Below are 19,327 nucleotides of genomic sequence, written 5' to 3'. Positions count from 1 at the left end.
GTTAGAAATTAATATTCAGTCAGTTTATTACCTCTTTATGGAATGGAGTACCTCTACAGTCAAAATAATTATTGAGAAGGTTGTTAAATACATCCATTCTAATCATTCACTTGATTAACAAATAACTTTCAAAAATACTTAAAATAACTAAACAACAAAAAGACTTATCTCTGTGTACCAAATAGCAAAAATTATGACTTTGGTAAGTAGTTCAAGTAGGAGCGGGAGAAAAAGAATTTTCATTGAGAACTTTTTGTCTATATTACTGAAAACAATTGTATTATATAAATGTTATATTTTCATGTAGTGTTTCAATTTCTGTACAGTTCCTCTTCTTAAACCTTAGTAACCCTAAAACTTAAAGGAAAATGATTAGAATACAAACGATATCAGTATAATTATTCTTACCTTTATTTGACTTTGATGGTTTATTCTTGATAGGTTTAAGGGAACTTCTTGACTTATCCTCTCTATCTTTAATAAATTTCTGAACATCATCCAAAGACAGTTTCTGCAGGACAACTACAGGCTTAGCTCCTTTATTTAGATCTTCGACTAATCCCATTTTTTCTACTTTGTCTTTCTGCTCTCCTTTCATTTCCATTTTCTTTGTCTCCTGAGTAATATTGCCATCTTTATCCCTCTTGATTTTTGGAATGACAAAATTTTTCAATGCACCAGACCTGCCCCCCAACAAATAACTTGGAAATTCTGCCTTATTATCAGGGTGCGCTTTATTACTGTCTACTTTACTCTTGTTACCCTCTGTCCTTTTGTCATCTTTACTATTTGGTGATTTGAAACCAGGCTTATCAGCTCTTGATTTATTGGAATCTCCTTGTTTAACACGAGGACTGTCAGGCCTTGATTTTTGCTCCCCAGAAGATGGTCTTTCTCTGGAGTCCCCTGATTCATGTCTGTGTTTTCTTTCTAGTTTATCAGGTTTTGAACCATCAGATTTAATGCCATGTTCATTTCTACTAGAGGATCTTAATGTTTCTGGTCTTCGAACCCTGGACTGATCCCCCCGATGTCTTTCTGATTCACTCCTGTCATCTGATTTTTGTTTACTATCATGGTCACGTCTTAGTGACTCAGAAATAGATCGCCCATCAGGTCTCTGCTTTAAGGCTTCAGCTCGTTCTGATTTTAACCGAGGTGAATCAGATTTAATATCCTGTTTATGTTTAGACACTTCAGGTTTTTTCTCTGTTGATGGCTTTCCAGAATCCCTCCTATTTTCATGCCTATGTTTTGGTGTTTCAGGCCGACCTTCATTTTTTTGCTTTGGAGTTTCAGGTCGGCCCTCACCTTTCTGCTTTGGAGTTTCAGGCCGCCCTTCACCCTTTTGCTTTGGGGTTTCAGGATGCCCATCACTCTTTTGTTTTGGAGTTTCAGGCCGGCTTTCACCCTTTTGCTTTGGGGTTTCAGGTCTTGACTTTGTTTCTGATCTGCCATTATTTTGTTTGCTGTCATTTGGTTTTGTGTCGGACAGTCTATTTTCATTCTGTTTAGGCTCGGCTGTGGTGTTCTCATTTTGTTTGGATTCTGTAGTTCTGCTCTCATTCTGTTTAGGTTCCTCTGTTTGTGTCTCAATTTTAGTTTCTAACTTACTTTCACTTGATTTTGTCTCCACCAATCTGTTTTCATTTGGTTTAGATTCTGCCAATCTACTTTCATTTTGTTTCAATTCACTCTTTGAAAGCTCAGAATCAGACTTTTTTTTAGGAGTCTCAGGATGGTTTTCTGGTGTAGATTTAAGATTTCCAATAATATCTTCCTGAAGAACAGAAATAGGTGCATCATTACATTGTTTGTTTTCTTCAGGCTTTTTTATGGAGTCTGAATCCTGAGTTACAGAAGCCTGAGAGTCCACTCTTCCTGCCTGATGAAGATCAATGCTAACCATTAATGCTGGCCTTGACCCATTTCCCGTAGAACCCGTCTCCTGAGAAGCTGGTCTATTACCTCCTGTAGCACCCCCAGCCTCCTGTGGGTAAGAATCTTGTTTTCTTTTTTTCAAAGGCTTATCTGAAATTTAAAGATAAATATTCAGTATCAGTAATAGACATATACTGTTATCTTATTTAAAAACCATATGGACTTTTGACTATTTTTTAAAGTCACAACACTTTTTAAATGTGGTGAATGCAAATGTCAATATGCACATATAAAATAGTAGGCACTTAATGACATAATACTTTTAAACCAAAAATTTTGAGGAAACACTCATGCTTGCTGTATCTCAATAGATATTAGCGACTAAAGCCAAGAATATAAAATAAATGGAACTTATAATACATTAAATACAAACATATTTATGTTTGTATATGTTAAGGATAAACCAGATTCTTTATATATGAATAAGGCAACCCATTATAAATTATGTATTTTCATTTAAGATCATTTTAACTGTTAACCAAAAATTACAAAGAGCCCCAAGTCTACCAACATACTAAATAGGAAATGTAAACTTTACTACATGTAAGAAAAATATGGAAAAGAATAAAACCTGAAAGAAAACAGAAACCAGGCCACTGAAAAAAAGGTAAATGATGGGAGTAAGAAAAAAAATAGTTTGTTATTAACCTTTGATACAAGATTCAAATTCTTCAAGGTGTGAACAGCACAAATGGAATTTAAAAGCTAACTAACACAGAAGTATATTTAAAATAAGGTAACACTGTAAGTATAAAATGAGAAGCACATAAAGACTTTTTTAAGATAAATCCTGTCTTAAGCAACTTCCATGAAGAAAAATGCTTTGGCTCTTCAACATAAACTTCTAGGGGTCTATATATTGGCCTCAGTAAGAAATTATTCACAGTATTCTGGAATGTAAAGACAAAAATACATGCAAACACAAATCTACCACCACAATAACATATCAAGGTATTTTTAACAGCTATGTATTTCTGTGCATGATTCCGTGTGACTTAAGAGGCTGCTAGGTCATTTTCTATAAATTAAATCTCTTGGGAACAGTTACATTACAGCACCATGAGGTTTTCCAGCTTTAATGTTGACTTGCTGAATTGCCTGGCTATGTTTTAAGAGTCATTTTAAGTTATTTTTACAGGAGAGCTTCTAGATTCTCTTATAGTATTCATTAATGTGATATAACATCATTTAAGGAAAACAGTATGATAAGGATCAACGTCAAACTGATCACTAAAAACAGCGCCTTATTAGGGAATCAAGTTCTGAAAAAAAATTTTTAATGACAATGCTGCTTTTATATACCCAAGTTCCATCATTTCATTTTCATAGTAAGAAGTAGCAGCTTGTCCAGCTTTAACTCTAATCAAATATTGCTAAAATGTACTTCAGATATTCACTAGTAACTTTGCAGGACTAAGTCATTCTGCTTCTTCAGTTATTTAGAAGTCAAATCTATCATCACATATACTCCATTTGCAAAACAACTACATGATAATAATAACAGCAAAGTATATTATTACACTGTTTTCGCTGGTTAAAACTAATTTGATAAAAACTTACGTGAAACTTTTTGCATCAATACCTAAGAAAAAAAGCACTCAGAAGAATACATTTATGTTTACATAATTGTATTTCTGAATGTTCTGCCACACAAAATAATCTGTACATCTTACGTAGGCCATACCAAACAATTGTTACCTCATAAATAGGATGCTTTATCACCTTATGGTTATCCTTTCCTTAAACCTTTATGACAAGAATCTAAAAATTTAAATAGTATAAATTTTTTATATTTTTCAATGAAATATGCTTTGTGAAAGTCATTAAAATGGTGACCTAAGCATATCTGAGAACTATATATGACATAGATTTCAGACATCTGAACATTTCTTTTCAGAAATCTGTTTCATCGTTATGAGCAATCTGTCTTTAGAAAAACATTAAAATATCTTGAAGGCTAAATGTTAAAGGATTACAAGATACTTAATTAAGAGTTTATGGATCATTAACCTCACTCCAATTGATGTTTTATCATTAAAATGGAAATTTAGCATAGTTTAATTTCAAAATTGTTTGATTCAGTTTTTAAACTATAGATTCTATGATTATAATAAAAACTTATGAAAGCATTTATACAAGAGTATTATATTAAGATTGAAAAAGATCTTTAATTTTTTTCACTGCCCATAAAATATTGCTAAATAGGTTTTAATTTTTCAACTATTGGTAAGTACTTCACCTCTTCTGTAAAACTTAGAAAAATTTCATTACTGCTGCAAGAATTCTTGGATACATTAAGAGCACGCAGGTTCTGACTCACTTGATCTGATTCAGTTCCACCATGAACTTATTCTTGTAAAGTGACTCTGAATCTGCACAGGCCATTTTTGTCTATCCACTTTTGTTATCAGTCTTCATTACATCATAACCTTCACCTAATGATGGAAAGCCATCCCTATGAAGACTAATTTTAAAATTTGGGACATTGATTACCTTTTAAGCTATCTTTAGCATTGGGAACCAAAAGATTAGCTATCAGAATGCACATATTTCTGAATAAAATGCATACAAAGAGAAAGAATAATTTTAAAGCCAACACTTGTCATCCTGATGCTAATATTTTGAAAATAAGGTCCAGCCCTTACAGAAATTGATTATGAACTTGATTATACTTATAAGAAACAAAGTATATCACTGGCTTAAATCTATTATAAGTGATAGCTGAAAATATTTCCAGCAGAAAGCACAATTGTACACAAAGTAGCCAATTATGAAAAACGAAAAATTCCACTCCTAAACCAGTACAGGCTAAGTGGCTAATTGTCCTATTCCTGTTCAAAATCCCAGTCTTTGATTCCAAATGACAGTAGGTAGTAATTTGCTTCTTATAAGGGTTACAGTGCAAGAATATTGTAATATTATAAAAAACATTAGTGTAGCTAGGCCATTCCTTATACTTGCTAATATGGAAAGTGGACCTTGGGAAAAGATGAAATAGGCAAAGATGAACAAAGAAATCCCCCCCTTTTGACAAAAGAAAGCAGAAATTTTCAGCACATGAAGGAGATATTAATGTCTTTGATAAGTTATTCCAGAAGCAAAGATGAAAAGCCTTTAAAAATTAATTTCTATAATTACAGATGTTAAAATATGAGCAAGAGACTGAGAAAAAGGTCCTTTAGGAATATTATAAAATATTAGGTTACAGCGAGATAACCTTCCAGTGTATATGAAACTATCCAAAGAAGGGAGAACAGGCCAAAGGGACATGAATACCTAACAGCCCGGAAAGTATCTTCTATGTGAGGAACAGAGGTACATTAGGTTCTACCGCAGCCGAAGTGAAATATTTCAGAGTATTTGATCCCTTTTCTCAAATTCCATAATTATCAAACAACCATGTTTCTAATCTTATTTACAAGGTACAGATTTTTTTATTTCTGGTTTATTGGAGGGAATGCTTCTCTCATAACAAATGAAACAACAGGAAACAAGCTCAGACCCTAGAGCAGAGCTCTCAGTACAACCATGTAGACCAGACAAGGCGTCCTGTTTTGCTCCTTCCTTACCACCACCCATACAACAGTTACACTCAAGCTCTCAGTGCCAAGTCTTATAATACACTAAATACCAACTTTACAATTCAGTCTTACAATGTAGTGCTTACTAGTGATAAATTCATTTCAAAGAACTATTTCATCTCTCAAGGGCTGACTAAAAACTAACATTTCAGAAAATTTTGCTTTTATTTATAACCTCACATACAGTCTTGCAGCAACATACCAAACATCTAATCTTTCCAAAATCTCAAAGATAACTGCCCATTTATAAAACACTATCCCATCACAAAATGCAGAAACTGAACACAAAATGACAAGGTTCAAATCAAAGGTATTAGGTGGTACCTAAATTCCAAAGGTTTTCAAATATAGCCATGAAATAATGGGAACATGGCTTTCAGAAAACAAGTTAGAAATGACAGTATTAATGTGATGTCCATAAAATTAGCATAACCAATTTGGGAAAATATACATATTCATCTAAATCAAACTAAAAATCACATATCTCTAATAACCAGCTTTTCCTTTAATTCTAATAGCACCAGTTACCGCTGTAAGTCAACTTACAGAGCTCGAATTTCTAAGTCAACTTTGCTCGTTCAACTTTTCAATTGTATTTGCTATAGCCATACCATCATAGGTTACAGAGAAAATTGATTAGATAATTAAAAGTAAAATATATAGAAGCTGCCAAAAAAATGTATACACATTTTAAGAACGAAAAAAACTGTATTAAAATTATAATACAATGACATTAGCATTCATTTGATTAATATCAAATGAATCTTTTGAGCGAACGTCATACACACATAGCTACGGTAATTCAACTCAACTTAGAAAAGTAATACATAGATAACATCTCAAAATATGTTCATTTTTTTGGCACACCCAGTATTACAAGTATCGGAAAGGACAGTATGCTGTTTGTTGATTTTGTTATATTCTCCCAAAGAAAAGTTAGTGGTTTTAAATAAGTTTGCTAATACTCAATTAGCCATATTTACTATTCTTTTCATTCAGTTTTTAAATGTAAAAACTTTGAATTCAGCAAATATGATACAATAAAAGTTCAGGAAACTTAATTTTAAAAGTTCACCATTTCCTCTGTTTCTATTCCTACCAACCATTAAGAAATCATTAATAAATACTATACTTTCCTAAGAACATAATTTTCCAAAACAAATTAAAATATCATGCAAAAATTCACTTCTCAAGGCAACTAGTAATTCTCGGTCAAGAAATTACAATTTTGTATGTTTCTTGCAAAACTATCATAGGATTCAGGGGTATGTTAATATTATCAAGAGAAGCTGAAGAATATTGCTCTCTTCATTTGACATGCATATACTTTTGTAAAAGGTTAGAGGAGGGGATACATTTTGAAGCCTACATAGTATACTTATTTCCTGAACCTCACACCGCTAAGCAAAGAGAAAATAACAAGCAACACTTTGTTTCATCCTTAATGTCAATGATTTACTAGTTAAAAAAAGAAATCCCAGTTCACTAGGCAATAAAATGAAGACTTCTAGCAATTTATTTGCATTTATCTATATATATTTATAGATGATTTATATATTTAGCTAATATTGTAGTACAATTAGTAGTTTATTTTCAAAAACATTAAAAAAGCTATTATGCGAATCTTCAGCATGTTTCTTAGCACAGGAACACAATTATCTAGAAAGATCCTGTCACCAATGAACAAGATCATATATAAAAATAAGCTCAACCCAACAGTAGGTTTTATTTTATAATCACCAAAAAAATAGGAGAACTGTATATCAATCTAGAATATTTAACTATAAAATTAAATCATAAAGTATGCTTTGGTTTGGATAGTCAAGTATGTATATGCATCTGTAAAGACAGCAAATTTATAAATTACATTACTAATTTCAATCACCGATTCATCAATCTCTCTTAAAATAATCAAGAATTTAATAGGGAGCTGCTTTCATTTGATTATAATTATTTATAAAGCATGAAAAAAAAGCCCATATATTCATAGAACAGGTGTCTTGAAACTCCATCCTAATATCCTAGTCAGACAAAAGGGAACACTGAACTGTATTCACTAACAAAAGATCCTTGATCCTTAAGGTTTGCTATTTAATAATAACTCAAAATTCTTTCCATATTTTTTTACTAAAAAAAAAAAATCACATTACTAAGAGATGGTAGGGTAAAGAACCAAGTAAAAAATCTAATTGTATAAAAAGCACAAACTTTTCTTAAACGTACTGATTCAAAATAATTCTATAGCAGTTAACCTTGTTCTGATAGGAAAAAAGGTGAAGATGCAAAACTAGTTAACACAACTCCTGAAAAATGCATGATATAGAAATGCTCATGATCACTTTAGTAGAAGGGCACAGATAAAATCACTTGATACATAACAGGTGATGGGCCTATGAACAGCATTACCAAGTCTCAGATAGTTTTTTCAGATAAAAAATGAAATTAAGAATTTAATTTCTGAGGTCTGAGCATTAGTAATAAAAATATAACTGAGGAGAGACATAAAGAATTATAAAATATAATGAGGAAAAAAAGAGTAATTTCAAAAAACTTTTTTGACATTATAATTATATATTTGCCCAGAATATGAAATGGCAGTAATGAGATTATTTTACCTTTATCTTGAACTTCTTTTGAAAAGCGCTCCCTTTCAATAGCTGATTCTCTCTCTATTCGTTCAATTTCAGCCAATGCATCCAATTCCACTTCATCATATATAGGTCCCTGTTGTGATACCTGTTGCTGATTCTGTACCACAGAAGTCTGGGGCTGTTTTGTAGCAACTGAAGTGTTCTGTTGTAAAACAGGCACTTGATTTGCTGGAAGGAATGCTGTTTGTTCTTGCTGCGACAAACACTGAGCAGCATTTAGTGGGCGGTTTACATCCTGTGGAGTAATGGGTGTTTTTGAAGTCTGTCCTGGGTACTGCACATTAAAAGGAATATCATTTTCTGAAACATTGCTATTTTCCATACCAGAAAGCATATCCTCTTGCTGGTCCATGTCTGAAGACCTTACACGAGAAAGTCTTAATGTAAGTTTAGTAGAGTCCTTGGATGGAGAACTAATGATATCATACATTGCAGCTTTCTCACTCTGGTCTTTTTCATCCTTGCCTAATTTCATTTTCTTTTGCTTCTTTTGTTTTCTTTCTGGAGAATCTAGCAAGATATCTGGTGGAACATCTCGAGGTGATGAACAAGGTAGAGGCTGAGACTGTAAAATTAAAGGTGGTCTTGATCCTAGAAAAACAATTCAACAGGCAGGAATGAACAATTGTGCTACTTTTACACTTTCTTATACTGTGATAGGACTATTAAGTGACAATATAGTAATGCTATATATACCTTGTTGAAACTCGTTGAAAACTAGTTGAAACACACCTCGTGAACACAAGTAGAGACTTGTGATGAATGATGTGTTCATGAGGTTGTTCTCAAGTTTTCTCTTTCTATCTAAAGTTATCCTTCCCTCCCTCTCTCCCTTTCTTCCTTTCCTCCCTCCCTTCTTTCCTTCCTTCCTATCAGTCTATCCATCCCTATTCACCCATTCACCCATCATCCATCCATCCTTCCTCACAAGTTAAGAGGAAAAATGGGTTGGTTATCTAGACCTACTAGCCATCCCATTGTTACTCCTCCCTGGCAGTCTGAATAACTTCTCACCCTGACATTATTTGTGAGCCAAGTATCTAACTCTGATGCCAAACTAACAAATAGAGTTACCCTGGAAGTCACTATCTCTTTCAGAAGCTGGGTTATTTTCATCCCAGAAAATTCAGAATTATAGATTTTGAATAGCTCATAAAAGTTCAACTTTCACTTCATAAAGAATATCCCTGATCAAAAAGTTGGAACAAAATCTGTGGAAAAAAATATCTTTACAATAAGATGGAGATCAGTTCATGTTTTAGATGGCTATAATGAGAAACACTCATGGATAGAGAAAACTTATTATCAGCTACACTGTAATTAATTACAAGCTAATTCTTTAAAGTGGTGCACAATATTATCTACAACAAATTGGTAATTCATATTATCAGACTTTTTAGTATTTTTAAAAAATAGCCCAAACCTGGACTTAAATTCAATTTTGTGATCCTATTACCTACAGAAGACCACACAAGGTTCTCTGGTAATTCGAAGATAAAATTCATGTTCATAAGACAGTATAAGTTATTAGAAAAAATATAAACTAATGTCTTGAGATTAGCAGAGGGACCATGGGAGATCAGCCATTAACTTGGAACCTGAAGAACAGATAGGATTTTAATAAACAGAAATTAAAGCAGATTTAAGAAATTTAGGAAGGTAATACAGAACAGGTCAGATTTTGATAAATGACTACTTAAGAGGTAAGAAGACTTTAAGATGATTCGGGACTGGAATAGTATTAAGAGAAAAGGAATAGCAGAAAAAACAGTGAGAACAAATTTGAACATGAATTTAAAATACCAGCTAGATACGAGGAAGTTTTATCTGGAAATGAAAAATTACAACTTGGGAGATAGGACTAGAGCCAAAGCCATTGATTTTGGCGTCCTGTTCACAAAAGTAATCAATGCTGTTACCAAAACTGAGTAAAATAGCCAAGAAGAAAAGTATAATGGAAGATAAATTTAATGATAGAAATCTTGACAAATGAGAGAGCAAAGAAAAGAGCTAATGAAGAAAAAAAAATCAATGAAAGAAGTAGGAGGAAAACAGGTACGATATGAAATAAGGTTTTTTGGGGGAGAGGTAGAGGATGGAGAAAGCTGATCAATAGTTTTAAATGTTTAAGAGAGGTAAGAAGTTTGTGGTTTGTAAAGACAACTCGATTTATCAGTGAGAATGATATTGTATATATCTAAAAACACTATCAATAATTTACAGGAGTATGTACAGATTTGTTTTTTCTACAGTAAATGAAAAACAATAGCTTTTGGTATCTCCATCAAGATATTTGAGTTCTTTACTCAACTTGAAATATGAATACTGAAAGAAATTTTAGTTACAATAAAATACCTTTAGGAGTTCCATCACTTCCAGCAGGTGAGCATACTGGCTGTGGAGACCTCAACGGAAAAGATGCAGCATTCCTCATTGTTGAAGAATCTCCATCCTAGGAATAGAGTATAAAATTTGTATCTTGAATGACAGGAAAGGCTTTATAGAAATCTTAAAGAGAACCAATAAAAGACATAAATTACTGACAGGTAAAGTGTTGGTATTCAAAAGCATAATTCTTCTGCACTTTCCTGTTTTCTTCGTGGTATATCTTAGAAGAATTGAAATTGTATCCAAAAGAATCAACAGCCTACGCATGGCAATGAATAAGAAAATTGGTATTACTAGTATGCTCCACTTTTGTTTGCTATTTTCTACAAAAGGAGCTGTGAACACCCTACCAGGCTGTAAATGTCTTGAGAGTCCACTGTCATCTCTGTATTTCTTTAGGTACAAGTAACTTACATGATAATACCACCAAACCAATTACAAGACAAATTTCCAGTATATGGACTATTTAACATGAAAGCAGCATTAAGTTTCAGAGAAAAAGTTTTATACAGGTCTTAGAGGGAAAAAGAGCTAAGTACTAATAAGTAAAGGTTCATTATTTAAAAGAACATTTTTGTTTGAGCATATATTTAAAAATGAAGTTATATTTCATCAAGAACCTAAACCTCTAGACCAGCAGTTGGCAAACTTCTTCTGTAAAGGAACAGATAATAAATATTTTAGGCTTTCTGGGACACATACAGTTTGTCACAAAATGTTCTTTGTTGTTGTTGTTGTTTAAAAATTCTTCGAAAATGTAAAAACCATTCTTACTTTGTCGGTCAGACTACTGGCCAGTTTACCAACTCTGCTCTAGACGAGGCTCTATGGGTATAGGAACCATACCGTTCATAGCTAGATTCTTAGATCTAGTATAATCCTTAATATACAGTAGATATCCTTTAAATTGTGGAATTGAAATACTAGGTTATCAGGCAAATATGAGAGCTATTTTATTACCTTAATGATAACTAATATATTACATACGTCACTACTTAGCCTGTGCACCATGTGTAGGTAGTCGTCACTTGAGCCATGTCTAGGATTATCAGCATGATGATTAGCTGAACTGCCAGACAACGGACCAGAAACTTTATTATCATGTATGTTTCTCAAACCACCTGCAACAATGGGACTTGATACCGATGCTGAAATTAATAAGAATTAAAAAAAGCTTTATAAAAATAAACCGTTGAAACTCTTAAGAGGACAATAATTGTACATAAGACATATTGTAAGCATGCAGAAATTACAGAGAATAATATAATGAGCACTCCTATACTGACTATCCAGAGCTTGATCAAATCTTAACACTGTGCTACATGTCATTGAGATCTACATTCATATGCCGCATAAGGAGGTTTCAGTCAACAACAGACTGCATATACCATGGTGGTCCCATAAGATTGTAACAGAGCTTAAAAATTCCTATCACCTAGTGATGTCCTAATTGTCATTATCGTTGTAGCCATTGTAACATTGTAGTGCAACACATTGCTCATGTCTGTGGTGATGCTGATGTAAACAAACCCATATTTACCATTGTATTACAACTGCCTATAGTATTCAGTACAGTAACATGATATACAGGTTTGTAGCCTAGGAGCAATAGGCTGTGTACCATCTAGCCTAGGTTTGTAGTGGACTAGACCATCCAGGTTTGCGTAAGTGCACTCTGTGATGTTTGCAAACAATGAAATGGCCTAATGGCGCATTTCTCAGACAGCATCCTCACTGTTAAGTGGCACATGACTATCTATTTGAAATGAAGTAAAATATTAGAGATGGTTGAAGCTCTCCATATATCTGCGTATTCTTCTCCTCTATTCCCTTCACCTAATTCCCTAAAAGTAACCACCAGATTTGCGTTCAATCTACCTATATCTTTACACCTCGGCTATGAATGAATATACTCCTAAATGATACTAGCTAGCATTGTTTTGCATATAACTATATAAATGGTAAATGTATATATCTTTCTTTAACTTGCTTTTTAATTCAATATTATGTTGAAATGTATCCATTTTTATACACTATGTAGTTTTATATTATTTTATTTAAAAAATTATATCTATTCTAAGTAATATATAATTTATCCATTCTTATGTTAGATGTTTATATTGTTTCAATATTTTTATGTGTAGTGTGATCTAGGAATCCCAATTTTACTTTTTCCATATGGATAACTGTATCAGTACCATTTCTTAAAGAACCATTTTTTCCCCACTAAGATATAATACCATATGTATCAAGTTCCATTTGTTCATGGTATGTTCCTAGGTTCTTTATCAAATTCCACTTCACCATGTTATACTCATCTATTCCTGGACTAATGTCCATTCTTGGACTAATGTTACAATAAATCTTGACTCCTGTTAGATGGAACCATATTTCATCCCATTTCAAAATTATCTTGCCTATTCTTGAACTTTTATTCTGCATGAATTTTTACAAGCAGCTTAAGTTGCTTTTATAAAATCCCTGCTTAGGATTTTTTATTGATATTGTATTAAATTTACAGATTTAGGAAAAATTCTCATCTTTACCCTACTGAGTCCTTCCATCCATGAAGAAAGCATAACTCTTCACTTTCTTAGGTTTTCTTTTACATCTCTTTTAAAAGTCTTATAATTTTCTCCACAAAGAGGATTTATTCCTAGGTATCATATGGTTTTCTTTGAAATTGTTAATAATAATATAAAAGACTATACTTATAATTGTTTATTCTAGGTGTATAAAAACACAGCGCAATTAATTTCATTATTATGTTCTTGTATCCAGCAACTGTGTGGAGTGCTTTTATTAATTCTATTACCTTTTTGTAGCTTCTCTTAGATTTTCTATGAAGACAATCATATCACTTGAAAAGATTCTTTCCATTTCTTCCTTACCAATATTATATATATTTTATGCTTATCCTGAATTGACTAAGACACCCAGTAAATAAAATGAATGATACACTAAATAAAAGTGGAGATTATAGGCATTCATGTCTTATCCTTGTTTTCAAGGGAAATGTTTCTAATTTTTCACCACTAGGTGAATTGCCTTTATCAGGATAAGGTTGTCCCAGTCTATTCTTCTCCAGTAAAACTCAAAAATTATGAATGGAAATTGAACTTTTTTTTAATACTCTTTTGGCAACTATTAAAAGGCTCACAGGATCCCCATCCTCTTAATCTGAATTATATTGTCTAATATTAATCAATTCATGTATTTCTCATATATGTCAAATTTTATCATAGAGGTTTATAGCACTGCTTATTTGATTTTGTAATATTTAGAAATGTTGCTTCCATGTTCACAGACGATGACTGGAATGTTTTATAATTAAAACATCTCTTCATTGGATGCTTAGAACTGAGAATAAAACTATCTGACCATGCTTTATCCCCTCCCTTCCCTTTAAGGGAAATAGATTTTTGAACTACAGAAGCAGGTATATGCATTTTAAATTACAACAGATATTGTCAAATTGCTCTCTAAAAAGGTTGTACCAATTTCGACCTCTATGAAGACAGTGGGAATCCCTGCACACTTGTTGATACTAGGTATCATATCTATAAAAAGTTTATTAATCTGGTAGATATAAAATTGTATTTCATTTTAATTTTGATTCACATCTCTTTAATTGTGAGCCAGGTTGACCATATTTTCATATATGTATTACACCTTTCTGTATCCAGTTTGCTTTGCTTTTCAGTAAATTGTCTGTTTACTTCTTTAGTTTACTTTTGTCTTACTCTTATCAATCTCTATAAGATCTTGGTGTGTTAAAGATTAATATTTTGTGTTCGTAATAAATTTTGAAACTGTTTTTCCCCATATTCAGCTTGTCCTTATTTATGGTCTCTCCTCTGATACAGAAATTTATAATTAATCTGGTTTTTTTTTCATTTCTGGAATCTAGATTTTAAGTCTGCATAAATAAAGCCTTCTTGACTCTAAAATTACCAAAACTTTACCCATGTCTTCTTCTTGTAATTTTATGACTTAAAATACATGTAAAATACATGTAAAAAACATGGCAATATTTTATCTATCTACAACACTTCTGCTCTACATGCTCTAGGAATCCCATTAAAATTTCAAAACGCCTAGCCAATCAACTCAACATGATTTATTAAACAATCCATTCTTACATACTGATTTAAAAATGCCATCTTTAGAATAACAGAATTAGAAAATCACCATTTTCCAAAGACCAGTGTAAAAACTGATGAAATGAGAATTATCATCTAATGCTAAACCTTTTAGGTAAAAGGTTAACGGGGAACAGGATATTTACATGATCTCAAAGTATCCACCTTCAGATTACTTGCTAACTGAGAGGAAAAAAAACAAACCAGTATTTACAAAATAAAGAGATAAAGTGGTCACCACCTAAACACCACTGATACTAGGACTACTTGACAATATGATGTGCCTTCTGATGTGAAGCAATATAAAGTGCACATTGCTTATCTAGCACTCTTACCAAAAACGTATAACTAGAAACTAATAAAGCTTTTAAAGATAACTGCTAATCGAGAGGAAATATAAAGAGTATATAAGCAAATTAAACAACACTATAAGGAAACAGTTAAGTCTAGAATATGAGATAGTCTGCAAAACTACCACACTCTTCATAAAAACAAAAATTACTGCCATGGGGAAAAAAGATATGGGGCTATTTTAGATTAAAAGAGCCAAAAGAGATGTAAAAACCAAATGCAATTTTTAAGAAACTACGGTAGGTTAGATCATGCTTTGAAAAGAAGAAAGGTTATGAATGACTTATTTAGGACAACTCGTGAAAACTGAATGTAGACCAGATATTAGATGATACTATAGAACTGTTCTTAATTTTTTTAGGGGTAAATTATCACATTTGGTGTTTATATAGGAGAATTTCCATCTTTTTTAGCAGATGTATTTAAAGGCAAACAGTCATGGTACCTGTTGGTGAAGGGGTTTATTGTATTCATCTTTCAACTTTTCTGCATGATTAAATTTTTTATAATACAAAGTTGAAAAACGGTTTTAAGTGTTACCTTTCACATACTCTAAATTCCCATATATATATGCCTTATTCTTTTCTGTCCCATTTACTTATCCATTTGTTCCCTACCATGCTAAATTTTCCAACTTATAGTAACTTTTTTATATCTGAGAGGGGCTAATCCCCAAATAACATTTTCAGTTCAAGTATCTGAGAATTTCCAAGAATGACACATTACTGAACAGGCCCTCAAACTATTTCTCTTTTGATTTTGTGGTTTCAACTTACTCTTCTGAAAAAGCAAGGTTCATCTTGTTAAAAAACAGCAACAATATTTAGAGTAAAAACTTATGTTCTTTCGTACACATACTTATGTGTATGTGGACATTTCCATCAGCAACAGATGTGTTCTTTTAATATTTTTCCTCCTGTTAATTACATTTAAAATGCTCCTCATACCTATGATGCCAGAGTACACTATTTTACAAGTATCAAGAGCCCACACACATACATATTTATGTTCAGCACTCACACTAAATTTTGTAATTTTAGAGGTGTCTATTCTAAATGTGTGATTTGCCTCTTGGTCTTTCCTTGAGTTAGTATATAAAACAGTTTCAACCTACTATTTCATTATCTAGATTTGGAAAAGCCGCCAATGGCTGTTTTGATAGCTGATTAAGTTAAAAGCTTGTAAGTTAAAAAGTTTATAAATGAAGCAAGTTTGGACCTCATGCATAACAAAAAACAAGAATACATATAGGAACTAATGACTGACTGCAAATGTTAAAAATTTGCTGGTAATTATGGGAGACAAAACCACAGAAGTTTGTTATATTCGTTTGCATTTTTTAAAATTTCTTCAAAAAAGAACAAATAAATTTGTACTAATAATAAATTATTTAGTAGCCATGACATACATCGCAAGGCACTATAACCTTAAAAGACTTATTATCACATTTGACTTCAATTGAGAACTAGTATTCTAATCCAAGATTTTTATTTTTTAGAGAAAGTACTGTTGTTTATTTGAAGTTTCTTTCTCCTTTTATGGCGTTAACATGCCCTTTCTTTTATAACTTGATAGGAACAGTACTTTGTGTTTGCTTCATCCCAGAAATGTTTGCATCTAAGATTATTAATTTTCCTCTACTAGCATTGCATCTACTTTACAGTAAAATTTACACTATATATACTTTACCAATTAAAATGAAATTTTTCTTTGGCTTAGTGTATTGTAGGAAGAAATGCCAATTAAAAAAAGTAGTTGCTAATTTCATAACTAGATATACTCAAGTTGTATAATAACCTAATCCAAAGAGTCAAATGAAACTGATCTTTTTACTTCCCAAATTGTGAATTTCCAAATGATAAATGTAACATGTTTTTTATTTAAGCCATTATCTTAAAAGAAATGTTTATTGACAGTATGGTATTTTAGTTTCTGTTTTAAAAATTATAAAAAGAGAGAAATGAGTTTGCTTGGAATAACAGGTATTCTCTATTAATAAATAACCAACATTTCTTACCTTGCTGCATCTGTGGATGTGTTGTATAACTTGAAGGATGGGAATATGGCATGTATCCTGCAGGGCTTTGCGGGGCATATGGACTAGGCACTGGGCTATTTTGTTGTGGCATAAATCTGTTCCCAGAGCTTGTCTGTGGTGGCACAAACCGGCTAAAATCCAAAATTCAAATAAACAATATCAGGAAATGAAAAAAATATGCTACTCCTTGAAACTTCACTGTCATAAAACTCTGCAAACTCTAATTTGTCTAAAATAAAATCTATGCAGACAGAAAAAATTTGAAAGATACACAAAAATCATTCACAATTCATAATCTGAGTTATACAACACAGTTTATAAAAACTGATGTAATTCATTTATTTTATTTGCATAAAAGTATACATTTGTTTAAGGTACATAAAGCCATGCTTCCCAAATTCTACTCTATTTATCTAAAACACATTGGTTATTTTAACACATTCTTTTGCCTGTGTGATACTAAAATGATAGCTACTTCAATTAGTATATTAGAGCATTCCCACATATAACATTTTAAGGCAAATGTTCATGTGGGTTACTATTTAAAGCTAAGCATTCAGCTTATGAACTACATATAATTCACCATTACGTAAATGTATGTATACACTGTATATTCACAAGCATATGTACCACAGAAAACAATATCTAATAAAATGATACATATATATATATATATATATGTATATATATGTATGTATATTACCTGGAGGGGCTATGTGAGATAGTGGTTTGTTGATAATTGGAAGATGCAGGACTACTATGCATGGAATTCTGAGAAAGTTTATATTGAGACATCATCATTCCTATAGAACACACAAAAAATGGTAAACATGTTACTTTCTTCTAATGGTAAAGTATCCTTTCAATGATTTAAATCAACTGTTCTTTCACAAACACTCAAAAAATTTTCTGTTCTTTTCTTTTTTAACCAACATGTTCATTTTGAAAAGCAAAATATAGAAACTGTAAATTTCAAGTACAACCAATTTGACTAAAACATTCTTTTACTATATAACTAATCTAGGAGCCAAGACAGATTTATTTATTTTTTAAAATTTTACTTGTTTATTTAAAGTCCTATCATTTACCTTAGAATTGAAAACTCACTTTAACTCCTGATCAACTAATATACAATTCCTTCTACAACAGGCCTTTGGGTGGTCTTTCTATTATATGCAAAACTTTATTACATACATTTCCCACCCTTAGGAGCTTAATTTCACAACACTATTTGTTTCATTGTCATTCAGACCTAGGTTTTTAAAAATAATTTATTTAGGGGCCCAAAGTTTGAGCAAATACAGTCCATCTGAAAGTCTTTTGGTGCAAAACAGAATGCTTCTTTCTATTCTTCCACAATAATTCTTTGCTACATATTAAGGATTGAATGAATATTTGATCAATGGGGGAAAATGTGAGGATAGCTTTCAGATTCTTATATTTCTTTTCAAGCTAGACATATATCTTCAATTGTTACACAAATGGCATTTTGTTATACATGAGATAAGAGAAAAATTCAGTTATTTAACATTTTTAAAATTAAAGATAAAAATCTCTAATTAACCCTGAACTGTTTTATGATATGCATAGAGAATCTTTTTGGTAGCTTCAAGTATCACATCATATTCTCACCTTTTATTTCCTGCTGTTGATGTGAAAAGTGCGTTTTAGAGTAGAAGGGATTCTAGCTCTATAACAGTATTTGAATGAGATGATGGCTCAAAATCACATCAAAATCTACTAGTAATAACTACTCTTTTCTTTTGTATATTGTCTAAATTTCAACTTTTGAGCTTTCTCTTCTCACTGACATTCAATATTAAATCATATGTTCCATAATTTAACAATTTTATTACTATAATCATTGTTGCTGATTTTTTTTTTTTTAACAGGGAGGGTAAAACTCCCTAAGATGGGAGTTAAAAAAAAAATTTCCTGGGCTGGTCAAGTGGCGCATTGGTTAAGAACTGGCTTGGGATGCCAGAGGGCCCCAGTTCGGATCCCACCTATGAGGGCCAGTGACACTGCCCTCCACAGCTAAGGTGCTGAACGGCAGCTCGACCTGGGGCTGGGCTTCCATGGGTCGCCGGTGATGGCACAGGCTGCAGTCCCCTGCTGCATAAGCTACCGTGTGTAGCCAGCAGCCAGTGTGAGCGGCCAGCAGCTGCAGTGAGAGGCCATCCAGAGGCCAGCGACTGATCTGCCTCGCCCGGGAATAGCGCAATGATGGTGCCA

The 19,327-nt window shown here is 32.3% G+C and overlaps 1 protein-coding gene across 2 annotated transcripts in view; it reads right to left on the bottom strand.

Moving 5' to 3' along the window:
* NIPBL (NIPBL cohesin loading factor) overlaps positions 1-19,327 on the bottom strand; it is a 191,280-nt gene that overhangs the window by 78,308 nt on the left and 93,645 nt on the right. For both annotated transcript variants that reach the window (XM_019650739.1, XM_019650740.1), the window contains exons 5-10: positions 17,796-17,895; positions 17,072-17,223; positions 11,549-11,709; positions 10,529-10,625; positions 8,138-8,764; positions 409-2,031 (exon numbers count right to left, since the gene is read on the bottom strand). In XM_019650739.1, the coding sequence (XP_019506284.1) occupies positions 409-2,031; positions 8,138-8,764; positions 10,529-10,625; positions 11,549-11,709; positions 17,072-17,223; positions 17,796-17,895 (2,760 nt within the window). The remainder of the gene's footprint in view (positions 1-408; positions 2,032-8,137; positions 8,765-10,528; positions 10,626-11,548; positions 11,710-17,071; positions 17,224-17,795; positions 17,896-19,327) is intronic.

This window comes from Hipposideros armiger, unplaced genomic scaffold (genome assembly GCF_001890085.2).
Source record: "Hipposideros armiger isolate ML-2016 unplaced genomic scaffold, ASM189008v1 scaffold_146, whole genome shotgun sequence".
Taxonomy (NCBI): domain Eukaryota; kingdom Metazoa; phylum Chordata; class Mammalia; order Chiroptera; family Hipposideridae; genus Hipposideros; species Hipposideros armiger.
Note: the sequence above shows the minus strand (reverse complement) of the source record. Positions and strands in the feature narration are given on the sequence as shown.